General features: G+C 39.6%; 1 protein-coding gene across 2 annotated transcripts in view; it reads right to left on the reverse strand.

Moving 5' to 3' along the window:
- Positions 1 to 19428, reverse strand: part of sgsm2 (small G protein signaling modulator 2) — a 217866-nt gene extending 198438 nt beyond the window's left edge. For both annotated transcript variants that reach the window (XM_072589864.1, XM_072589862.1), the window contains exon 1: positions 19252 to 19428. In XM_072589864.1, coding sequence (XP_072445965.1) covers positions 19252 to 19317 — 66 coding nt within the window. In that variant the 5' untranslated portion in view covers positions 19318 to 19428. The remainder of the gene's footprint in view (positions 1 to 19251) is intronic.
- Between the last annotated feature and the right edge of the window lie 320 nt (positions 19429 to 19748).

Raw genomic sequence — 19748 nt, forward strand, 5'->3', positions numbered from 1 at the left:
GACACTTTAGTTTTTTGTTTACAATTTTCCAATAGACCACCAATGAGCACAGCAAAGGGGCAGATGTCAAACTTACATACAATGGCACTGCAATATTTAATATTCCCCAATTCCAACATAAATGGCTTATAAATTCCAAATCTCAGAAATTATGTAAAGAACTCCCTAACATACCTCACAACTTGTGTTTTGTATGCCTCATATTGACAGTCAGAGACAGGATTTAAAGTGCATAGACCCGTATATTAGGTAGCGATGTTCCTGGAACGTAAAATAAAAAAACAGGAAAGCTTGCACATCATATCTCAAAATATGCTTAAAGAACTTAACATAAAATAAATTAATTTGAAGTGCAGTGAGCATTGTTAATTGTTAAGGCAAATGCAGCCAATTTACTAGAGATAGGCTTCACATAACACTAACGATATGGATGGCCTGTTCATGGCCTTTAGTGATATTCGTTCAAAGAGAAAGAATGGTGAAAGCGCTTAGAAAAATCATTAATTCACAAATTGCAGCCAAGGAATTGGGATCGCCCACTGAATCACTGAACCATTAGAAAAGATCTTGTTAAGTGCTCTGACTTTACAAAAGTCAAGAACACAAAGATTCATTACAGCAAACGATTGGCATGGAGTACAATGTTGTCTATGTTTAAAAGCAGACCTATTTTTCTTGAAGCAGTGGCTACATGCACTTTGACAAACATATTTAAAACCTGAAATCAAATCAAATTCCTGTCTTTCACATCTATTTCATTTTTCTTCTACAAATATAACTCTTGTAAAGATCTGCATGCTCAATTAACACAAACAGTACTGCAGCATAACAGACTAGATGCATCAAAATGATTTCTCACTAAACCGCTATGTAAAAGTATTCATCAAAAGCAATTTAGCTAAATTAATCTGACATCACTGGCTGACTGAATCAGGTGGTGCTTTACTCATTTTCCTCAAAGGGAAGAGTAACTATATCTTATTACGCTATTGACTTGCATGTACAAAATCCCCATTTACAACTTGCTTAATTCATTCATGGGACATGGGTATTGCTGGCTCGTCAAACAATTATTGCACCAACCTAATTATTATTTTTTTAACTAGATTACTTTCAGTGTGGAAATTGCTCTTCAAAAGACAATGGTCAGCCACCTCTTGAGCCACTGCAGTCCATATGGTGCAGGTATACCCACAGTGATGATAAGTGAAAAACTCCAGAATTTTGACAAGTGACGGTGAAAGAAGAGCAGTTTATTTCAAGAATGACATGTGTTGACTTGGAGAACTAAGACATAGTGGTGCTCCCATGCATCTGCTGCCCCTGTTCTTCCAATGAAAGGCAGCAATGTATCTATACATTAAAATAGCAACATTTCAAAAGATGGTTGCAAAGCACTTTGGGATATCCTGTGTCTTGAGAGGTGCTATATAAAATGCAAGTTCTTTATTTTCCTGACTACTGTAAGGTGTCTGTCTTTCAGATCCTGCCAGTGGGAGTCTAGGTTTATTTTTAAAGGGTCAGACTTCATTACCACAACACCACAGATCTGCAGATGATAAAATTGGCAGCCTGCCAGTTTTGGACCACTACAACATTCCAGGCTGTTGGTGCTTACAGAAGGGGTTTGTTTCTGTTTTTGTTCTTTCGAGGGATATGGGTGTTGCTGGCTAAGCCAGCATTGAATGTCATCCCTTATTGCCCTGGCAAAGATAAAAACTAGAGACAATAGTCAGCTATTTGGCCCTGCAAACCTGCTTCATCATAGAGGATCAGCCATGATCATACTCTATCACAATGCAAGATGCCTCTTGAACCACTGTAGTGGTTCTTGAAGTGTAAGGAAACCCACACAGTGCTTTTAGGAAAGGACTCCTAGGATTTTGATCCAGCAGAAATGAAGCACCACATATATAGTTATGCGGGATGTGGTAGCCTAGTACCATTACCACTAGACTATTCATCCACAGAACTAGGTCAAATTCTACCAAGGAAGATGGTGGAATTTAAATTCAATAAAAATCTGGAATGAAGAATCTAATCTTAACCACGAAACTACTTTTGATTATCAGAAAATTCCACCTGGATTGCTAATGTCCTTTAGGGAAGGAAATGCACAATTCTTACCTGGTCATGCTTACAAGTGGCTCCAGACCCACAGCAAATTGGTTGACTCTTAATTGCCCTCTGAAACAGTCTAGCAATCCATTCAGTTATAACAATTACTAATCTAAAGCATCTGGTGTACACCAGTTCAAAACAGCAGCTCTCCACCACCAAGGGCAACAAATGCTGGTCCAGCCAGCAACACCCAATTCCCATAAATGAATATTTTTAAAAATATAGTTCCCAGTAATGATATTGTGTAAGTTGGAGAGGAACTCGCAGCTGATGGCATTCCCATACATCTGCTGCCTCCTTCTACATGGCAGTGATTGTAGGTTTGGAAGGTGCTGTTGAAAGAGCCTTGGTGAATTATTGCAGAGCATCTTGTAAATTGTACACACTGTTGCCACAGTGCATTGGTCAGGGAGTGAATGTTAAAAGTTGTGGTTGGTGTCCCAATCAAACGGCTTCTTTGTGCTGGATGGTGTTGAGATTCTTGAGTATTGTTGGAGATCTAGTCATTCAATGGTGAGCAGACTATCACACTCCCTGCTTGAGCCTTGTAGATGGTGAACAGGCACTGGGATATCAGAAGGCAGGTTACTCACTACAAAATTTCTAGCTTCTAACCTGTTGTTGTAGCCACAATATTTATATATTTGATCCAGTTCAGTTTCTGATCAAAGATAATCCCCAGATATTGATAGTGGAGGATTCAGTGATAGAAATACCATTGAATGCCAGTGGCTGAAGGTTAGCTTTTTTCCTGTTGGAGATAGTTATTGCCCAATACTTGTGGCACAAATGTCGCTTGCCACTTATCAGTCTAAGCCTAGATGGTGTCCACATCTTGCTACATAGTGACACACAGCAACATCTGAGTCGTCACAAATGGCAGTAGACATTACGTGATGATGATGAGCATCCTAACGTCTGACCTTACAATGGCAGGTTGTTGATGAAGCAGCCGTAGATGGTTCATCCCTGAGGAACTCCTTTATTGATGACCTGGCACTGCAATGATTGACCTCCAACAACTACAATTACCTTTCCTTCTGCTACATACGACTCCAACCAGCAACAAGTACAGGAAGACCGCCATATCTGCGCAGTTGGTTTACCACAACCCCAATATATTACATGGAACATTCCAGAACCAGGAACCAGTGGGCTGCCGGGGAGGTAAAGCTTCCAGTTAAATGATTGGGTTCACTACTATCCAGAGTTTTGGGCTTCCGTGGTAGGTCTTGGAATGTATTCCCCGTGGGTACGAGGGGACTACTGTCTTCCCACTGATTCCCTTTGAATGAAGAATGGGTTCCCATTGCAGAAGAAGCCAAGATTACAAGTTTTATTTTGCTAGGCTGTGAAGTTTGGGAATCTTTAGTCCACATTACCCTGTTATAACAATTACTCACTCCAGTAGTGATTGATTGGCTGTAAAACACTTTAGATCATCACTTGTCATGAAAGGCACTGTATAAATACAAGTCCTTCTTTACCCAATAAAACTGGGTGAAACATGTACGATGCTTTCTCTGCACAGTTGTCCTTAGAATTGCAGCCATGATGTGGAAATGCCAGTGTTGGACTGGGACAGACAAAGTTAATCACACAACACCAAGTTTATTTGAAAGTACAAGGTTTCAGAGCGTTACTCCTTCGTCAGGTAGCTAGTGGGGCACAATCTCAAGGCAGTCAGCCCATGTGACATTTTATAAATTCCTACTTTGGAAATTGAACATTGGACTCAAGATTAGGATGCAGACAGACTCTAACCCCACACCTTTAATGCACTGTCTGAGCTGAGATGTCACTTTTTTTAATACTGATAAAACCTTAAGATTTGTTGGGTCTGTGACTTGAAAAAAGTTCTGAGATTTACATATTAATCAATTAAAACCTTCATCCCAATTCTGAGTGGTTAAAGACTTAACAGCAACCTAGGTTTGTTTATACATCACATCAGTTGTATGACAATTTGATCTTTTGCTATACATTCTGTGTCCTATGATCCTGCCCCACTAGCTAACTGATGAAGGAGCAGTGGCCTGAATACTTGCACGTACAAATAAACCGGTTGGACTATAACCTGTTGTCGTATGATTTTTAAATTAGAATTACAATTAGGCTCAGACCTATATGCATAGGACCCAGATTTGCACATTGAAAGGGTGTAGTTCTTGAAATGGACTGAATACTTCAGTTGGCCAGTGCGCATTCCCCTTGGTGATTGCATGGACTGGAGCGTTGTTGTAAATGGGGCATTATGTCATCATTGACTTACTACTGCCTGATTACACTAAGGCCACCCGAAGTAAAATCTCACCCGTCTTAAATAGAAATGGTGTCAATCTTTCTTTCAGCCTGGCAGGCAAGGATATTCCTCAGAGATGCTCCAAATCGACTGCTGCATTTTTACTGGAATCACTTCAAACTCAGTGGTGTCAAAACGAGTGTAAGCAAGTCTAAGGAATTTCCCTGCTTTAAACAAATGAAAGCCATCCTTATCAAATTTCAGATTTGCAGGTCAAAGACAGGCTGTCTGTAGGAAAGCAGGTCAGATAGTTTGATCTGTAAAATAAGGGGTCTATGCTACAGACAAAATTCAAAAATAGCCATTTTTTAAGACCAAGTGTGGGACACAATGTTTAGTAATATTTCATGCGATTTTCTACACATTGATATTGGTAATTGAAAACATTATCTTCGGAGACTCAGATGAACGTTTTCCCTGTAATCATTAAATGTATCTAGATATCTGAAATCTTTGCTTTAGAATTACCTGTCAATTATCTGCATTATGAAGATCGAAATCCATTAAAAACTGATGTCATTTATCAATTGCTGCAAAAACTACATCTTGGAAAGATATTTAATGCAGACTGATATTATCACATTTATTTATTACTATAGTCTCAGTATTTGAAGTATTTTACTGCTCCACATATAAAACAATATTAAATTTTAGTTTAAAATCATTGGTCTAGTGGTGTATTTTCTGCCTTTGAAAGCAGTAAGGAAAACATTGTGGGCAGTGGGTTATCAATTCAGAAACCTGACCTACTAACCCAGAGAAGGTACTTTCAAATTTAACTATAGCATTTTGCATTCAGTTCAAAATAATCTGGAAATAAAAAAGTTGGAATCAGCAAAAATGTTTATGAAGCTGTTGATTTTCTTTTTTTTTGAGAAGCTCAACTGGTTCACTGATGTCCTTCATGATGGGTACTTGCCACCCAGATCAAGTCTGACCCATATGTGACTCCATTCCCACAGCAAATGTGACTGATAATTAATTGCCCTTTGAGGTGACCTAGTAAAGCATTCAGTTCAAGGGAACTGGGGATGGCAATAAATGCTAGCCTTGCCAGGAATGTTCACATTCCAAGAATGAACAAATAATAGATATTCTGGTTGCATCTGTAGGTGTTAATTCTTTATTCTAATTTTCACAGTTTACAGGCAATTTTATTTAAACTTTTTACTATTGGCAACCATCCACATTTTATTTCGCTCAAAAGACAAACAGATGGTGGTATGGTACACATTAATAATTTACTATCCTGTGTCTACACTATTATTGGGAGGATTCCACTACTCTCTCAGGTAGCATTACAGCTAATATTTCTCCCTTTCATCATGTGCTCATCCAAAATTCTGTTGACTCTATCCCAACTTGCATTACCCATGATTGTGGACCTTGACTTCTATTTCAACACCAGTTCAATTTTAAAATGCTGATCTTGGCATTCAAAACCCCTTCTGGTTGCACTCCTCCGATTATACACCTTCTTGTGCATCTACTTCTTTCTCTCCAAAGTTGGTATAGTATCTTTAGCTGTCCAGGCCCTTAGGTGCTGCAATTCCTTCCCTAATCCATCTCAAGACACCTTCTATTTTATTTATTCCACAAGCAGCAAAATATACAATTAACAATTTAATAGGATTCCTGCTGTTTACAACTGTACTACATGCTCTGTTCTATGCCTTCAAACATTGTTTGCATGCAATGTGCAAGGCAAAGATTAGCCAGATTGCCCTGAAGTCTCCTACTGTAATACAGTTATTGATTTTTCTTCCTGTCTGTAGTTGTGATATGAATCATTAGCCTCTGCCTGTTGGAATAAATGAAGACTTGCATTTATATGGCACCTTTTCTGACCTGCCAGCCCAAAGTGCTCTCCAACCCAATTCAGTATTTTTGAAGTGTATTCACTTTGGTGACATGGGAAACGCAGCAGCCAATTTTCAACGAGCAAACTCTCCACAAACAATAGTGTAATGATGCCCACATAAGTACTTTTTGCAATGTTTTAAGGAATTAATATTGAGTAGGTTTAATAGAAGATGGGACAAGAGGAATAATGCACATGATCTTCCTTGAAGCATTGCCAGGAGATCTTTTATGCCCTTGAGAGGGCAAACAGTGCCTCAGTTTAACAGCTTATCCACAAAATGACACCTGATAGTGCAGCATTCCTTGGGTACTAAACTGAAGCTGCAACTTTATTTTTGCTTCAGTCCTAGAGTGGAACTTGGATCCACAACCATCCGACTCAAAAGCAAGAATATTCCTAACATGTGTGTGTGACATGTCAGAGTTCAATAAGGAAATATGAGTCAATTCAACTCGGCTATAAAGCACAAATGGACAGTTACAGGATGAAGTAATTAGACTGTTTTGGTGATTTTGATCAGAGATGAATGGAGGTCAACAGACTGGCAAAACTTTCCTGTTAATCCTTAAATGTTACCATTGAATTATCTATGCTCCATTAACAAGCAAAGGACCTCCATTTAACTTTTCAACAGAAAAAGGTCACCTCTGGAGATAAAGCACTCCCTCAGTACTACACTGAAATGTCAGCCTAGATTATATGCTTGAGTGGGGCTTGAACCCTCAAATTTCTAACTCAAGAGTTAAGAGTTTCCACAGACCCAAATTGCTCACTGCAGCTGTCACATTACGTGCAACATGCCAGAACCAAACCTATTCCTGTCATTATGGGCTGCAATTGCTTGCAGGGATCACTATACACTACTCAATGGTTACCTTCCCAATTTCCTTTTTGCTAAATTTGAATGCAGTGCACCCATGACAAACCTTGACAAGGTCAATAACTGAAACAGCATAGGGACTTAACCTAGCACCTTTATGTCTGTACAGCTTAGCTACATATTGCCTTTACCTGATGAGTCATTCAGAAAACCCTTTCATGCAGGTCTGGTTAATAATATAACAGTGTGCAAGAACAAAATGCCAAGCTCTCAATATTCAAAAGAAAACGGTAACCAAGAGTCACCACATAGCAATCAGTTACTGAGAGCTTTTATGACTTGTTACATGCTGTCTGGTTCCCAGACCCTTCAACAGAGTTCTGGTCACAAACTGCACATCATTGTATGCTCTGCAAGAAATGTACGTTGAACATGATGGTGATGGATTGCAAAATGAGAATCTTCTAGTTTCAGCCCACCTAATGTCAGTTTGCAGCTTCAATCAAAACAGTTGCAGTGATTCAAGCACAGTGATTACATGTGTCACTGAGCCATCTGTCCTCCATTCTTACTGCTAATGCAACGATAAAATTATAGAAAATTACAATAAAGATGGTCACTCAGTCCATTGTGCCTGTACCAGCTTGTCAGTGGAATACCCAAATAATCATAAATGCCTTCTCCATCCTCAACCTAGCAAAAGATTTCCTCTCTAAGAATTTTATCCAATTCTCGTTTGAAAGTTATTATAGAAGCTGCTTCCACCACCATTGGAGGGAAATGGATTCCCAATTAAGACATGTCACTATATATTAAATGATCTCATTTATGCTATTAAAATTTTTCCATAAATCAAATCCATCCTAAGGACAGCAGCCCCAGCATCTCCAAAATCTCCACATATCTGAAGTACATCACTTCAGTACCTTTGCAGTTAATCCCTACTGCACCCTGTGCAGATCCTCTATTCTTCCTAAAATGTGATGCCCAGAATTAAACAGGATACTCTGTCTCAGGACCACCCACTGTTTTATACAGGTTTAACATAATTTCCTTTCCTTAATACAACATTTCTTTGTAAATAAACCCTGCAGATCCATTTGCTTCTCCTTATTCAGCTGACCCAAATATTTTCATACTTATGTGTATAATTGCATTTGTCTCATGTCAGTCTATGTCCGCTTGAGATCTGGTGCCATTCTACTCAATGTTTATAATACTTTTCAGCTTCATTTAACCTGTAAATTTTGAAAATGTGTTTTAATTTTGCTAATTTGTCTATTATGCAATAATGTGTCAAACACATTTTGAAACTCCATATACACGCATCAACCATGCTACCCTGATCAGAGAACTTCAGCAGGGTACCTCATTCAAGCTATACAAATGCAACTTAGCTTTAACAAGTCACAGTGATTGTCTTTATTGGCCTAAGTATTTCAAATTGTCAACTAAGTTTGTTCTTGTTCTTGCCGTGACAAACATTTCTGACTGATGCTGGTCTGTTGTTAAGTACATCCTGTCCCATTTTTGAGCATGAGTATAGCATTTGTAACAGGCTAGCACTCTATCATCACCTGGGAATCAAGGGTGAATTAGAAGATTGTGGTCAGGGGTTGCTTAACTTTTACCTTTATCTGCCTCAGCAACTCAGCATGTATCCTACCCAGACTCAGTAACCTCTCTACTTTGAAGACTGCCAACTTTTTAGAATTAAAAAACAGATGAACTAAAGATATCTATCTCATTATCACTAACCCTTCCAACAACAATCTTGTATATTGCATCAGTCTTCACTGGAGAAAGCTAAACAGCTGAGATACCATTTAGTGCCTAAGCCATTCCCTCTGCCTCCACTGATGATCTCCTTTATGGTTTCTAATGGACCACATCCTTCTACTATTTGTGTGTATTAGTAGTAGGGGCGTGGAATGCACTGCCTGCAACAGTTGTAGACTCACCAATTGTAAGGCCATTAAAATGGTCATTGGATAGGCATATGGATGAGAATAGAATAGTGTAGGTTAGATGGGCTTCAGATTTTTGCACCGACCTGTGGAACCATTGAAGACTGAAGGGTAATTAAGACATTAATTCCCATTTTTGGAATTCCTTCTACTGGTTGCCTATAACAATATTGCTATCCAGTCTATATTAGGATAATTGAAGTTCTCAATTATAACTACTATATAGTTCTTGCATGTAATTTATACAACTTGCTTATAAATGTTTCTCTTTCTCTATACACTATACTGTGCTGTAAAGTTCTATGTTGGGTTCCATGTTGTACCAGCTCTTAATCTCTTTGTGTTTGGTTTTCCCAACCACCATTGCATTTTTTTTTTTTTTAAGATCTCCTCTGTAATTTCTATATTCATACTTTTTTTTCTGTTGGATCATCATCCTATCAATTGACATATGTCTTGGTTTTAAGCCTTATTTCAATATTTGCTATCCACTTCTACCTTTGGGTGTCCTTCCCACATCCACCAATTCCCTCCAATAGAAAAGTATCTATTTTGTTTCCTCACTGAAGACACTACATTGTGGAATTACTGTTGTGACACCCAATTTTTGATACTAATCGGTCTGTGTCTGGTTCTTTTGCAAGAGGAGGAGGAGGGCTTAGTATTTTTATGTTTGATTGCACCTTGTCCTTTTTAATAATTATCTTAAACCTGAGATTATGATCATTGTTTCCAAAACGCTCTCCCCTTATCCCCTTTCATTCCTAAACTTGGTCCAAGATTTTTTTCTTGCGACATATGGAGACAAAAAGTTCTCTTGTGCACATTTTTGGAATTCCTTCTACTGGTTGCCTATAACAATATTGCTATCCAGTCTATATTAGGATAATTGAAGTTCTCAATTATAACTACTATATAGTTCTTGCATGTAATTTATACAACTTGCTTATAAATGTTTCTCTTTCTCTATACACTATACACTCAGCAATGTATAGCTGTCTATTGTTGATTAGCTCAAACAATATTCTCTGTCTCTGGAGTCTCAACTACATTATCCCTTTGTAATAGTTTCATTGATGAATATTGCTTCCCAATGTCTGCTTTACAGAAAGGAATATGCAAACTATAATCTTACTAAATGAAGTATAGAATTAAGGGACTGAATGGTCTTCTCCTGATTCCATGACATTATAGTTATGTTATTATTAGAAAAGAAACTACAAAACACAATTACTTTAAAACTTTTGCAAGTTAAATTTCCTTCTATTCATTAAGAAAATGTCTTACAACAACTAGTGATAATTTAGTATAGATTGTCAGTGGTATTAATACACATTAAAACCAAGATCAAAGTAAATGATTTTCATTACAAATCATCATTTTTGCAACTAGTTTCAACCAGCTCTCTTAAAATTGGAGAGTACATTTGAAACCATTGTGTGTTGCAAGTTTATAGACAAAGAATAACTGAAAGGAATATTGAATATCTTCAAGATAATTTATACTGTAGTGTGACACAAGTGTCTATCCGCATACATAATTATTGCATAAAATCAAATGTCGTGATCTGTCTGAGTGTCAAGGCAGATAAGTCCTGATTTAATTAGAAACAGATAAGCTGCTGTATAATTAGGAATAAATGTTAATTTGCCTTACAAGAGCATCCAATTTTCACAGAACCTTGAGAAAATCTTCACATCAACCACTAAACTAATTTCAATTCATAAAAAGATCAAATTTAGACTCTGACGAATCACAGAAAACAGTCCAAAATGCATTCTTTATACTTATTGTGTTGGTTTCAACTGTCCTCACAGAAAAATCTGAATCCTTGATACACCAAACGTTTTCCTTCAGGTACTTGATGAGTGTGCATGGACTTCCACCATTAAGATCTTTGAGCAAATAAGTTCTTATTTTGAAATTCCCTGTGAATTGAATGTTTTATTGCAATTCAGGTGGGGAGGGGGGTGTCACAGCATAGCAGTAATCAGGGCGGGGGTGGTGGGAATCCTCCAGTACAATCCAGACAGTATGTGTTGCACCATCCTGGTGCACTGTGTTCTACGTAGAGGGAGCAGACAACGAGGCAATACAACAGATGCAGAGGATCTGGGGGAACAGGAACAGTCATCCAAGGAAGAGGATGACAACGTTGGACTAGAGGAGGCTAATCTTGTGGGTGACAGAGCTCAGCAGCATGAGGCATCACAAGGCAGACAGGATCTGAAAGAAAACTGGCTCCTTTTGGTGCTAATTAGGTGCAAAAGACCATCATGAACTGTCAAGGACAAGCATTCAATTCGCATTGTGGGTGAAAACTGCAGCCTTAATTAATTTCTTTGCGTTCCCCTTTTACTAGCCATCAACAAAATATCATGTTTGAACTCAAACCTGTCCAACTGCTTGCTTAGATGTTATGTTTCCATATGGACAATGACAAGTGGCATCGGTGAAAGAGTAACAGGGATTCAGCGAGGATCCTCCAACATATGCAGCTAAGGAGGCAATGGGTGTGGGCTGCTGAATAAATGACGGTTAAGTTAGAGAATAAGGTTGCACATCAGAGGGAGAATCATCCAAATCAGCTAAGTGTTGTGAGCAATGTGGCTTTCTGGCTGCTGTACTATCATTCTGCCACTGACAATCAATGCCAGAGTGCCACCACTTGTCCAGTGCACTGCACTCTCTCAAAGAACGCATGGATGTCAGGGATGAAGTGGCAAGTTGTTCTGGGAATGGCGTGTAGTAAATTAAGGACAGATGCCATGCAGTTAATGAGATAGGTAATGAGATAAGTTTGGTAAGACAGGGCAAGAAATTTTGCAACACCTCACTTTTAACAAATAAGTAAGCTGTTTAATGTGGCTCCGTAGGAACATCATTAGCTGGATAAGCTGAGCTGTGTTTACCTATGAATAGTTCTTCATAGCATAAAATGCTGTTGATATCCAGTAAATATGCTAATGGGACTATTTCACTTGAGGATGAACATGCATTTAATCTACTGAATATTGCATGGTTTTCATATTCACAAAGTAAATTCAGCAGTACACTTCTATGGATTCAATATTACATTTATTCTCTGTATTAACATTCATTTTGTCTGCCTGATTTCTTCGGATTGGTCAGGTAAAAGATGCATCTTTTGGTGGGTGGAGCCTGGCATATGAGGCACATGACAAACTGGAACACTTGCAAATGGTTAGTAGCAGGTGAAGAATGCGGATTCTGGTAGGAAAACAAAAATCACAAAGCAAGGGAAGCCCAAAGTGTTTTAGAGAGATTGTTTGCATGAGGAATGGGGATGGTATGGGAGAGAAGCTGAAGGTGGTTAGCGCAAGGACACTACACTGAAGAACTCCTGAGGAGATTACCTGGAACTTCAATCATTGACATCCAATATTAACTAGGTGGCGGTGTTGGGAATTTTGAAAGACATTAAGGTAGATAAGTCCCCAGGGCCTGATAGGATTTATACCACCATACTAAAGGAGGCAAAGGACTAGTGGACTGGGGCCTTGACAGAGATCTTTGTATCTTCCTTAGCCAAAAGCTAGATCCCAGAAGGTTGGAGAATAACCAATGCTGCTTTAAGAAGATAATCCAGGAAAATATAGGCCAGTGAGCCTTACATCAGTGGTAGAGAAATTATTGAAGAGAATTTTTACAGACAGGATTTACTCACATTTGGAGAAGAATGGACTTATTAGGGATAAACAGTTTGGCTATATGCAGAGGAGGTCTCATCTCTCAAATTTGATCAAGTTTTTTGTGGAATCAACAAAGATGATTGATGAGGGTATGGTAGCTGAGGTTGTCTACATGGACTCCACCAAAGCAGTTGACAAGGTTGCTCATGATAGGCTGGTCCAGAATATTAAGTCACATTGGGTCCATGGTGAATTGTAAATTAGATAGAAGACAGAGGGTAATTTACCAAGGTGTTGAGGGTTGAATTGTAAGGAGAGGCTGGATAGGCTAGGATCTTATTCACTTGAATGAGAGATGTTTAAAAAGAGGCTTATAAAATCATGATGAGCACAGATAAGGTAAATAGCAAAAGTCTTTTCTATAGGGTGGGGGAGTTCAAAACTAAGAGGCATTTTTCAAGGTGAAAGGAGCAAAATTAAAAAGGGACCTGAAGGGCAACTTTTCACGTACAGGGTGATGCAGATACAGTTAGTTACAGCATTTAAGAGACATTTGGATAGGCACAAATAAGAAAGGTTTAGAGGGATATGGGTCAAACTCAGGCAAACGGGATTAGTTTAGCTTGGGAAACTTAGTCAGCATGGATAAGTTTGACTGAAGGGTCTGATGCTATGCTGTATGACTAATTGTGGAGGGGTGCATTTTGACTGGAGATCTGTGACTAGTGGTGTTCTGCGTGGATCAGTGCTCCAATGTTTGTAATAATAATAAACAATTTGTACAAAAATGTAGGTGGTCTAATTTATAAGTTTTGATTTGATTTGATTTGATTGTAGACAACAAATCTTGGTGGAGTTGTGGATGGTGAGAATGGTTATCAAAGGATATAGCAGAATAAACAGTCAAAGTTGGGATGCAAGTCCATAGCTCCCTGAAAGCAGCACACATGTGGAATAAATTGGTAAAAAAGGTGTATGGCACGAGTATAAAATTTGGCAAGTCACGTTGCAGTTGTATATGATTTTTAGTTAGGTTTGGAGTATTGTATGCAGTTCTAGTCACACATTCAAGGAAGGATGTGGAGAATTTGGAGGGGGTGCAAAAGAAGCTTACTAGATGTTGTAAGACTTGGAATTTAAAGGCAATAAGGAGAGGTTGGACAAACTTGGATTGCCTTTGTCAAAGTCTGACAGCCAACCTGATAGAAATGTATTAAATTATGAAAAGCATGGATAAGGTGGAGTCCTTCTCCCAGAATTGAAATGTCAAACCTAGGGGCAAGGTTTAAGGTGGTCTGGCAAAAGTTTAAAAAACTTGAGAAAGAAGTTTTTTTTTAAACACAGTAGGTAATAGGTACCTGGAATGAGCTGCCAGGGAAGATGGTAAAAGCAGATATAATAACAAAGTTCAGCAGGCATTTAGATAGATACATGAACAGATAGGGAATAGAGAGATACACATGCCATGTGCAGACAGATGGGATTAATTTAGTACAGCATCATAGTCAGCAAACATATGGATGTTAAGGAAGTTTTATTCAGCAGTACCAAAATTGCATTGTTGGCTTGAATAGGTAGTCAAAGAGCTTAAGCATGTCATCGGTTCTCTTTAGGTTTTCTAACAGCAGCTTGGGTATACCAATGTTCTTAAGTGAGTCTTAATATTCCTTAAAGGAAATTTAACATTCTCCTCAAGCTATAACTAAGCACCAAGACATCACAACTAAACAAGAAAATCTCAAAGCATATGATCTGTCCTTTAACAGCAATAACTATCAAAGTTTTGTGTTTATAATTATTGTTTTCCTTTGTTCATTATGACATGATTTGCCATTATCCTAGAGATTTTTTTTAAAAAGTCATGAGCAAGACTGGATGATCTGCTGAACAGTGAATGTGCATGAAACTGTCATCTGTTGATGTAGTACAGTAGAAAAATACTGCACACACAGCTTTGTCTGATAGTGTTAAGTCCTTGGCTGTGCAGAGTTTTATATTTAGAAAGCTTGTATTGTAGATTTATTACAATGGATGACCTAGAGAAAAGATCAGTCAGCATAAAGCTGTATCTTCTATCCTACATTTAACTACGACGTGTTAAAGTATTGTCTCCAGTATGAGAAATGTAGAGTTCAGGCTGGAGACTCTAGTAAATACCTTGGATAGCAGGGGGCAGGGCTTATGGTGAATCATTTTTGTGTTGCAGTATGTTCCCAGCAGGAACCAAATCAATGGAAACTGTCACCACAGAACATGAATGAGCTGCAAGGACACGTATTGCCATACACAAAATGTACAATACAATAATGAAGATTCTTTTTAGTAGAAGTTGAAACAATTTCAGATGAGATGAAATGTGGGATAAGAAAAGATACAGAGACAATAATTAAAGGACATTGGAAAACCACAACATAGAGAATGTGGCATTTAGTTCAGTATATTTCAAACATCCATCTAATTACTCACTCAGTGAATTTGGAAGTCAATGATGATTTCCAGTTCAGTGCTGTAGTTTAGCAAATAAGTGCTTTATAGGTGCAATATGATCAAACACAAAAATGTTTCAAAAATGTTTAACTTTAAAGACAGGATTTCCAGAAAGAATTAAGATCTAAATAATTTATCCAATTCTAGTTGAAAAGAAACTGTAGAATTGTACAGCAAAGACGTAGATCGTCAAATCTAACTCAGTGCCTTTCTCCATTAGCCACATAGTCGAATGGCACTCTAATGTGTACATAGATACCTTGAATTTTTCTGCTTATTATGCTTATTTCCACACTTTGGTGCCAATAGATAACACCACAAAGTAATGTCTAAAGTGTACTTTATAAGAGACAGGTAACTCAAGGGCTGCCTGAAATATCAGCTTCCAAAATGGTCCATTTTATTTTAAAGAGAAAGTGAAATACTACTAATTCTCCAGGACCTCAAACGCAAGTTTTCAGGTCATTTTCAGAATGATGATTTGACAGGATAAGTTCCTTCATACTTTTCTTCTAGTCATTCATGAAGTATGGCAAAGCCAGCATTTCTTGCCCAATACCGAGTTGTCCTGAGAAAGTGGTGCTGAGCTACCATCTTGAATCATCACGTTGCCACAATCTCTTTAGAGACAACAACTAGCTTTTAAAAAATATGAACCTCCAGTTAATAACTGAAAGAATAATAGGACAAGATTTCACCTTGTCAAACTTTTACTTTAATGAGTAACAAAAGCATTACAGACTAAGGCTATTCTCTTTTTGTGGGCAACTTATACAAAAAGTGATGCTCGTATTATATACTTACCCACTCTGTGGAATTCAAGTCCTTGTACCAAATGATACAATGGGTTTGCATTTTCCCATTTCATACAGTATTAATTTTGAATGACCATCAAGGTGTCCCCTACATTTTTGATAAGTTTCTTAAATCTACTACCAGTAGTAAATCCTGTCCCGATAATTCACCTCCTGAGACCATACCAGGACAAATCCTTCAGAATCCTTCAGGGGCAGCAGAATGCATATTTCCCATCACAGACATTCTTCCTGTCACATCCACATAGCTATAATTATAGCTCAAAAGCCCAGGGGCTTCTTCTCTCTCCTGATCACTCAAAACTGATGTTGTCTGTGATATACATTGATTTGAAGAGAAACCTTGTCACCTGATCACAAAAACTGCTTCCTCTTCCATGGCAGGAAACACATTAACCCCACAGTCAGATAGAAATTATGATTCTAGGCCACAACCCTCTTTTATCTTAGAAATAAAAGAACAGCTTATAGCATAACTGCTTATAACACAATACTTTCAACACCTTTCTGGGGCAGCAAACTCAGACCTTTACATGGTTTTCAACCGTAAGTACTTCAAACCATTGTTCCAATAAAGAATATGAGCCTAGCTTTGATATTTAACCACCCCAAGACTCTTATCAAGCCAACTTCAGAATAGGTCATGTTTCCTTCTGTTTTACCTGTTGTAACAGTCTTAGAAACCCAACAACTGTAAAAGTCTGTTGTAGGTACACCCACAGTGTTTTTAGTGAGGATGTTCCAGGATAATAATGCAGCAAAGGTAAAGAAACAGTGATATAGTTCCATGTCAGTATGGCACATAATTTGGAGGGTAACTTGCAGGTGGTGTTGCATGTGCCTGTGATCTTAGTTCTTCTAGGTAAATAGATTGAGGGTTTGAAAGGTATTACTACATAAACTTTGAATTAGATTAGATTAGATTAGATTAGATTACTTACAGTGTGGAAACAGGCCCTTCGGCCCAACAAGTCCACACCGCCCCGCCGAAGCGTAACCCACCCATACCCCTACATCTACATTTACCCCTTACCTAACACTATGGGCAATTTAGCATGGCCAATTCACCTGGCCTGCACATCTTTGGAGTGTGGGAGGAAACCGGAGCACCCGGAGGAAACCCACGCAGACACGGGGAGAACGTGCAAACTCCACACAGTCAGTCGCCTGAGGCGGGAATTGAACCCGGGTCTCAGGCGCTGTGAGGCAGCAGTGCTAACCACTGTGCCACCGTGCCGCCCTGGATGCTCCAGGGCATCTTGTACTCCCCCAGGAAAGTGAAGAACATTCCATTACATCCGAACTTGTAGATGGTGGACTGGCTGTAGAGAGTCAGGTGAGTCACTCCAGAACCCCTAGCCTCCAATCCGCTCTTGTAGCCATACTGTGTGTGTAGCTAGTCCAGTTAAGGTTCTGGTGACCCTCAGATGTTGATGGTTAAAGAGTCAGTGAGGGTAATGTCAATGGGAACAATTGGATCCAGTGTTGTTGGAGATGGTCATTGCTTGACATGTAAGTGACAGGAATGTTACTTGCCACTCATCATACTAAGCCTACAAGCTGCCAATGATAGTTGGTACCCGGGGCCAGTAGTTTGTTTACAATTGACCCTGCTTTATTCTGTAAAAGATGGATGTTTCAAGTGTTTACAGTCAACTTCTGTAAACTCAAATTGGGTCTGCGAAAAAATACTAATAAAAAGAAACTACCCGAATAAAAGCAAATAAATAATAAGGCAGATTAATAAGCTAAATCGAAAGCAGCAAAAAAGCATATTACAAATTTATCAGATTGGCATCAAAATACAGTATTGACAAGAAATAAATTATTAGCGTATCTACGGACGGGAAAATATTCCAGTTGCAAATCACGATTTTAGAAGACTTGAAATCACAAATTTTCATTCATAAACCTATGCCTACAGCCAACCGGGAACTGTCACTGGATTGCATCACATAATTGCATGACTCACACTGGTTCATTCATTCTCCCTCCGGGTACATTATCTACCGCGAAATCCCACGTAGGGTTACAGGCCTGCTTTACAATTCAGTTTAAGGTTCTCGCTTTCCATCCCCTTTCCCTGTTTAGGACTTAGTCTAAGTTATAGAAGGGTTATTGCAGTCTGAACAAACTGCTTAAACTGTGCTAAAACAGAAAAATGTACAAATGGGGTGGTGGCGTTAAACATGTACCTAATTAAGGGCCATATTATTTTAATTGAAAACATTTTATGCGGGATTTCCACTAGAATCGATCAAAGTGCAAATAAATGTCACCCTCCCGAAACTGTTCTTTTTTTATATATCCTCAACCATGTGACTGGATCCAATTGATCTCATCGCAGGTTATTATAGCGTCAATAGTTACATCATAAATAACATTCAGAATTAGAAAAGGATATTGTGAAAACAGAAATCTCGGTGGAGGGGAGGGTTAGGTTTTTACCGTGTGATGGTGACTGGGGGGGCGGGGGACTGAGATTTTAATATTGGAACAATACTTCTGGATGCCCGAGGGATAGTTCGAGAATACACCAGGACTCCTGCTCACCCACTTCCCAGCCCGGGCTCTTGTGTGTGTGCGCGCGTCTCATATTTAAACGCCACTCCCCTGCCATACCTTACAACCCAGCCTCACCCAAACTGAAACCTGCCAGGTGAAAAGAGATGGTGACATTACTCGTTCAGAGCTGAAACCCTTTCGCCTGACTCACTGCGAAAGAGAGAGAAACGAAAAACAAACCCTGATGGTAATAAGACGAGAATGTCGAGGGGGGTTTGGAACTTGTCAGACGCTGCTGGTGCAGAAATGAAATCCCTCCAGCAGCAGCAGCACACGCTGGAAACCAGCAGTAACTGAGGAATCTGCATTTTTAAAGAGCCCAACACAGATTTAATGCTATAAAGACTTAAAAATAAAAGAGTTGTGCCATGGCTGTGGAAAAAGCACACACACACTCACTCAGACAGACAGAGCAACACTAGATGAAGCCTTGTTTCTGCTGCCCGGGTCCAGCTGGACATGGAACTGATACTGTCCCAGTGACTGACAGTCTGAAAGCTAACCCGGAGTAAATGCAGTTGACAATGAATACAGCCTCAGGACAGGCAGCACATGCCGTACATCACAATAACCATGAAGTACATGCCGGTCCAGCGGGGAAAGTGAGTGTGAGCAGCAGGAGCCGCTGATTGAGGTGGGTTCCCCTCCCTCAGTTACCTCTCTCTTCACGTTCCACAGCAGCTTCTGCTTCGCGTCTTCCTCTGAGCAGCCGAGCCCCGACATGTTCCTCTTGTTGTTGTTGGCGGCGGCAGCGGCGGAGACGGACAGAGACACAGGAGGCAGCTCAGGCTGAGCGGTGGGGGGAGGGGAGGGAACACACGGGCACACGCCGCTCGCGCCCGCGGCTCCTTGACGTCACCGGGCGGGAGGCGCGCGTTCACCTGGGCGAGGGACACCAGCCCCAAATTCATTGCCCCACCACCCCACACCAACCCCCATCACTCCCCCGACACCAACCCCTATTAAACCCCACCCCCCGACACCAACCCCCATTAAACCCCACCCCCCGACACCAACCCCCATTCCCCCACCCCCCCACAAACGCCCATCACCATACCAACCCCCCAAAATCCCCCACACCAACCCCCATCATCCCTCACCTCCCCACACCAACCCGCATTCCCATACCAACCCCCATTCCCCCACCCCACACA

Source organism: Chiloscyllium punctatum, chromosome 19 (genome assembly GCF_047496795.1).
Source record: "Chiloscyllium punctatum isolate Juve2018m chromosome 19, sChiPun1.3, whole genome shotgun sequence".
Lineage (NCBI taxonomy): Eukaryota > Metazoa > Chordata > Chondrichthyes > Orectolobiformes > Hemiscylliidae > Chiloscyllium > Chiloscyllium punctatum.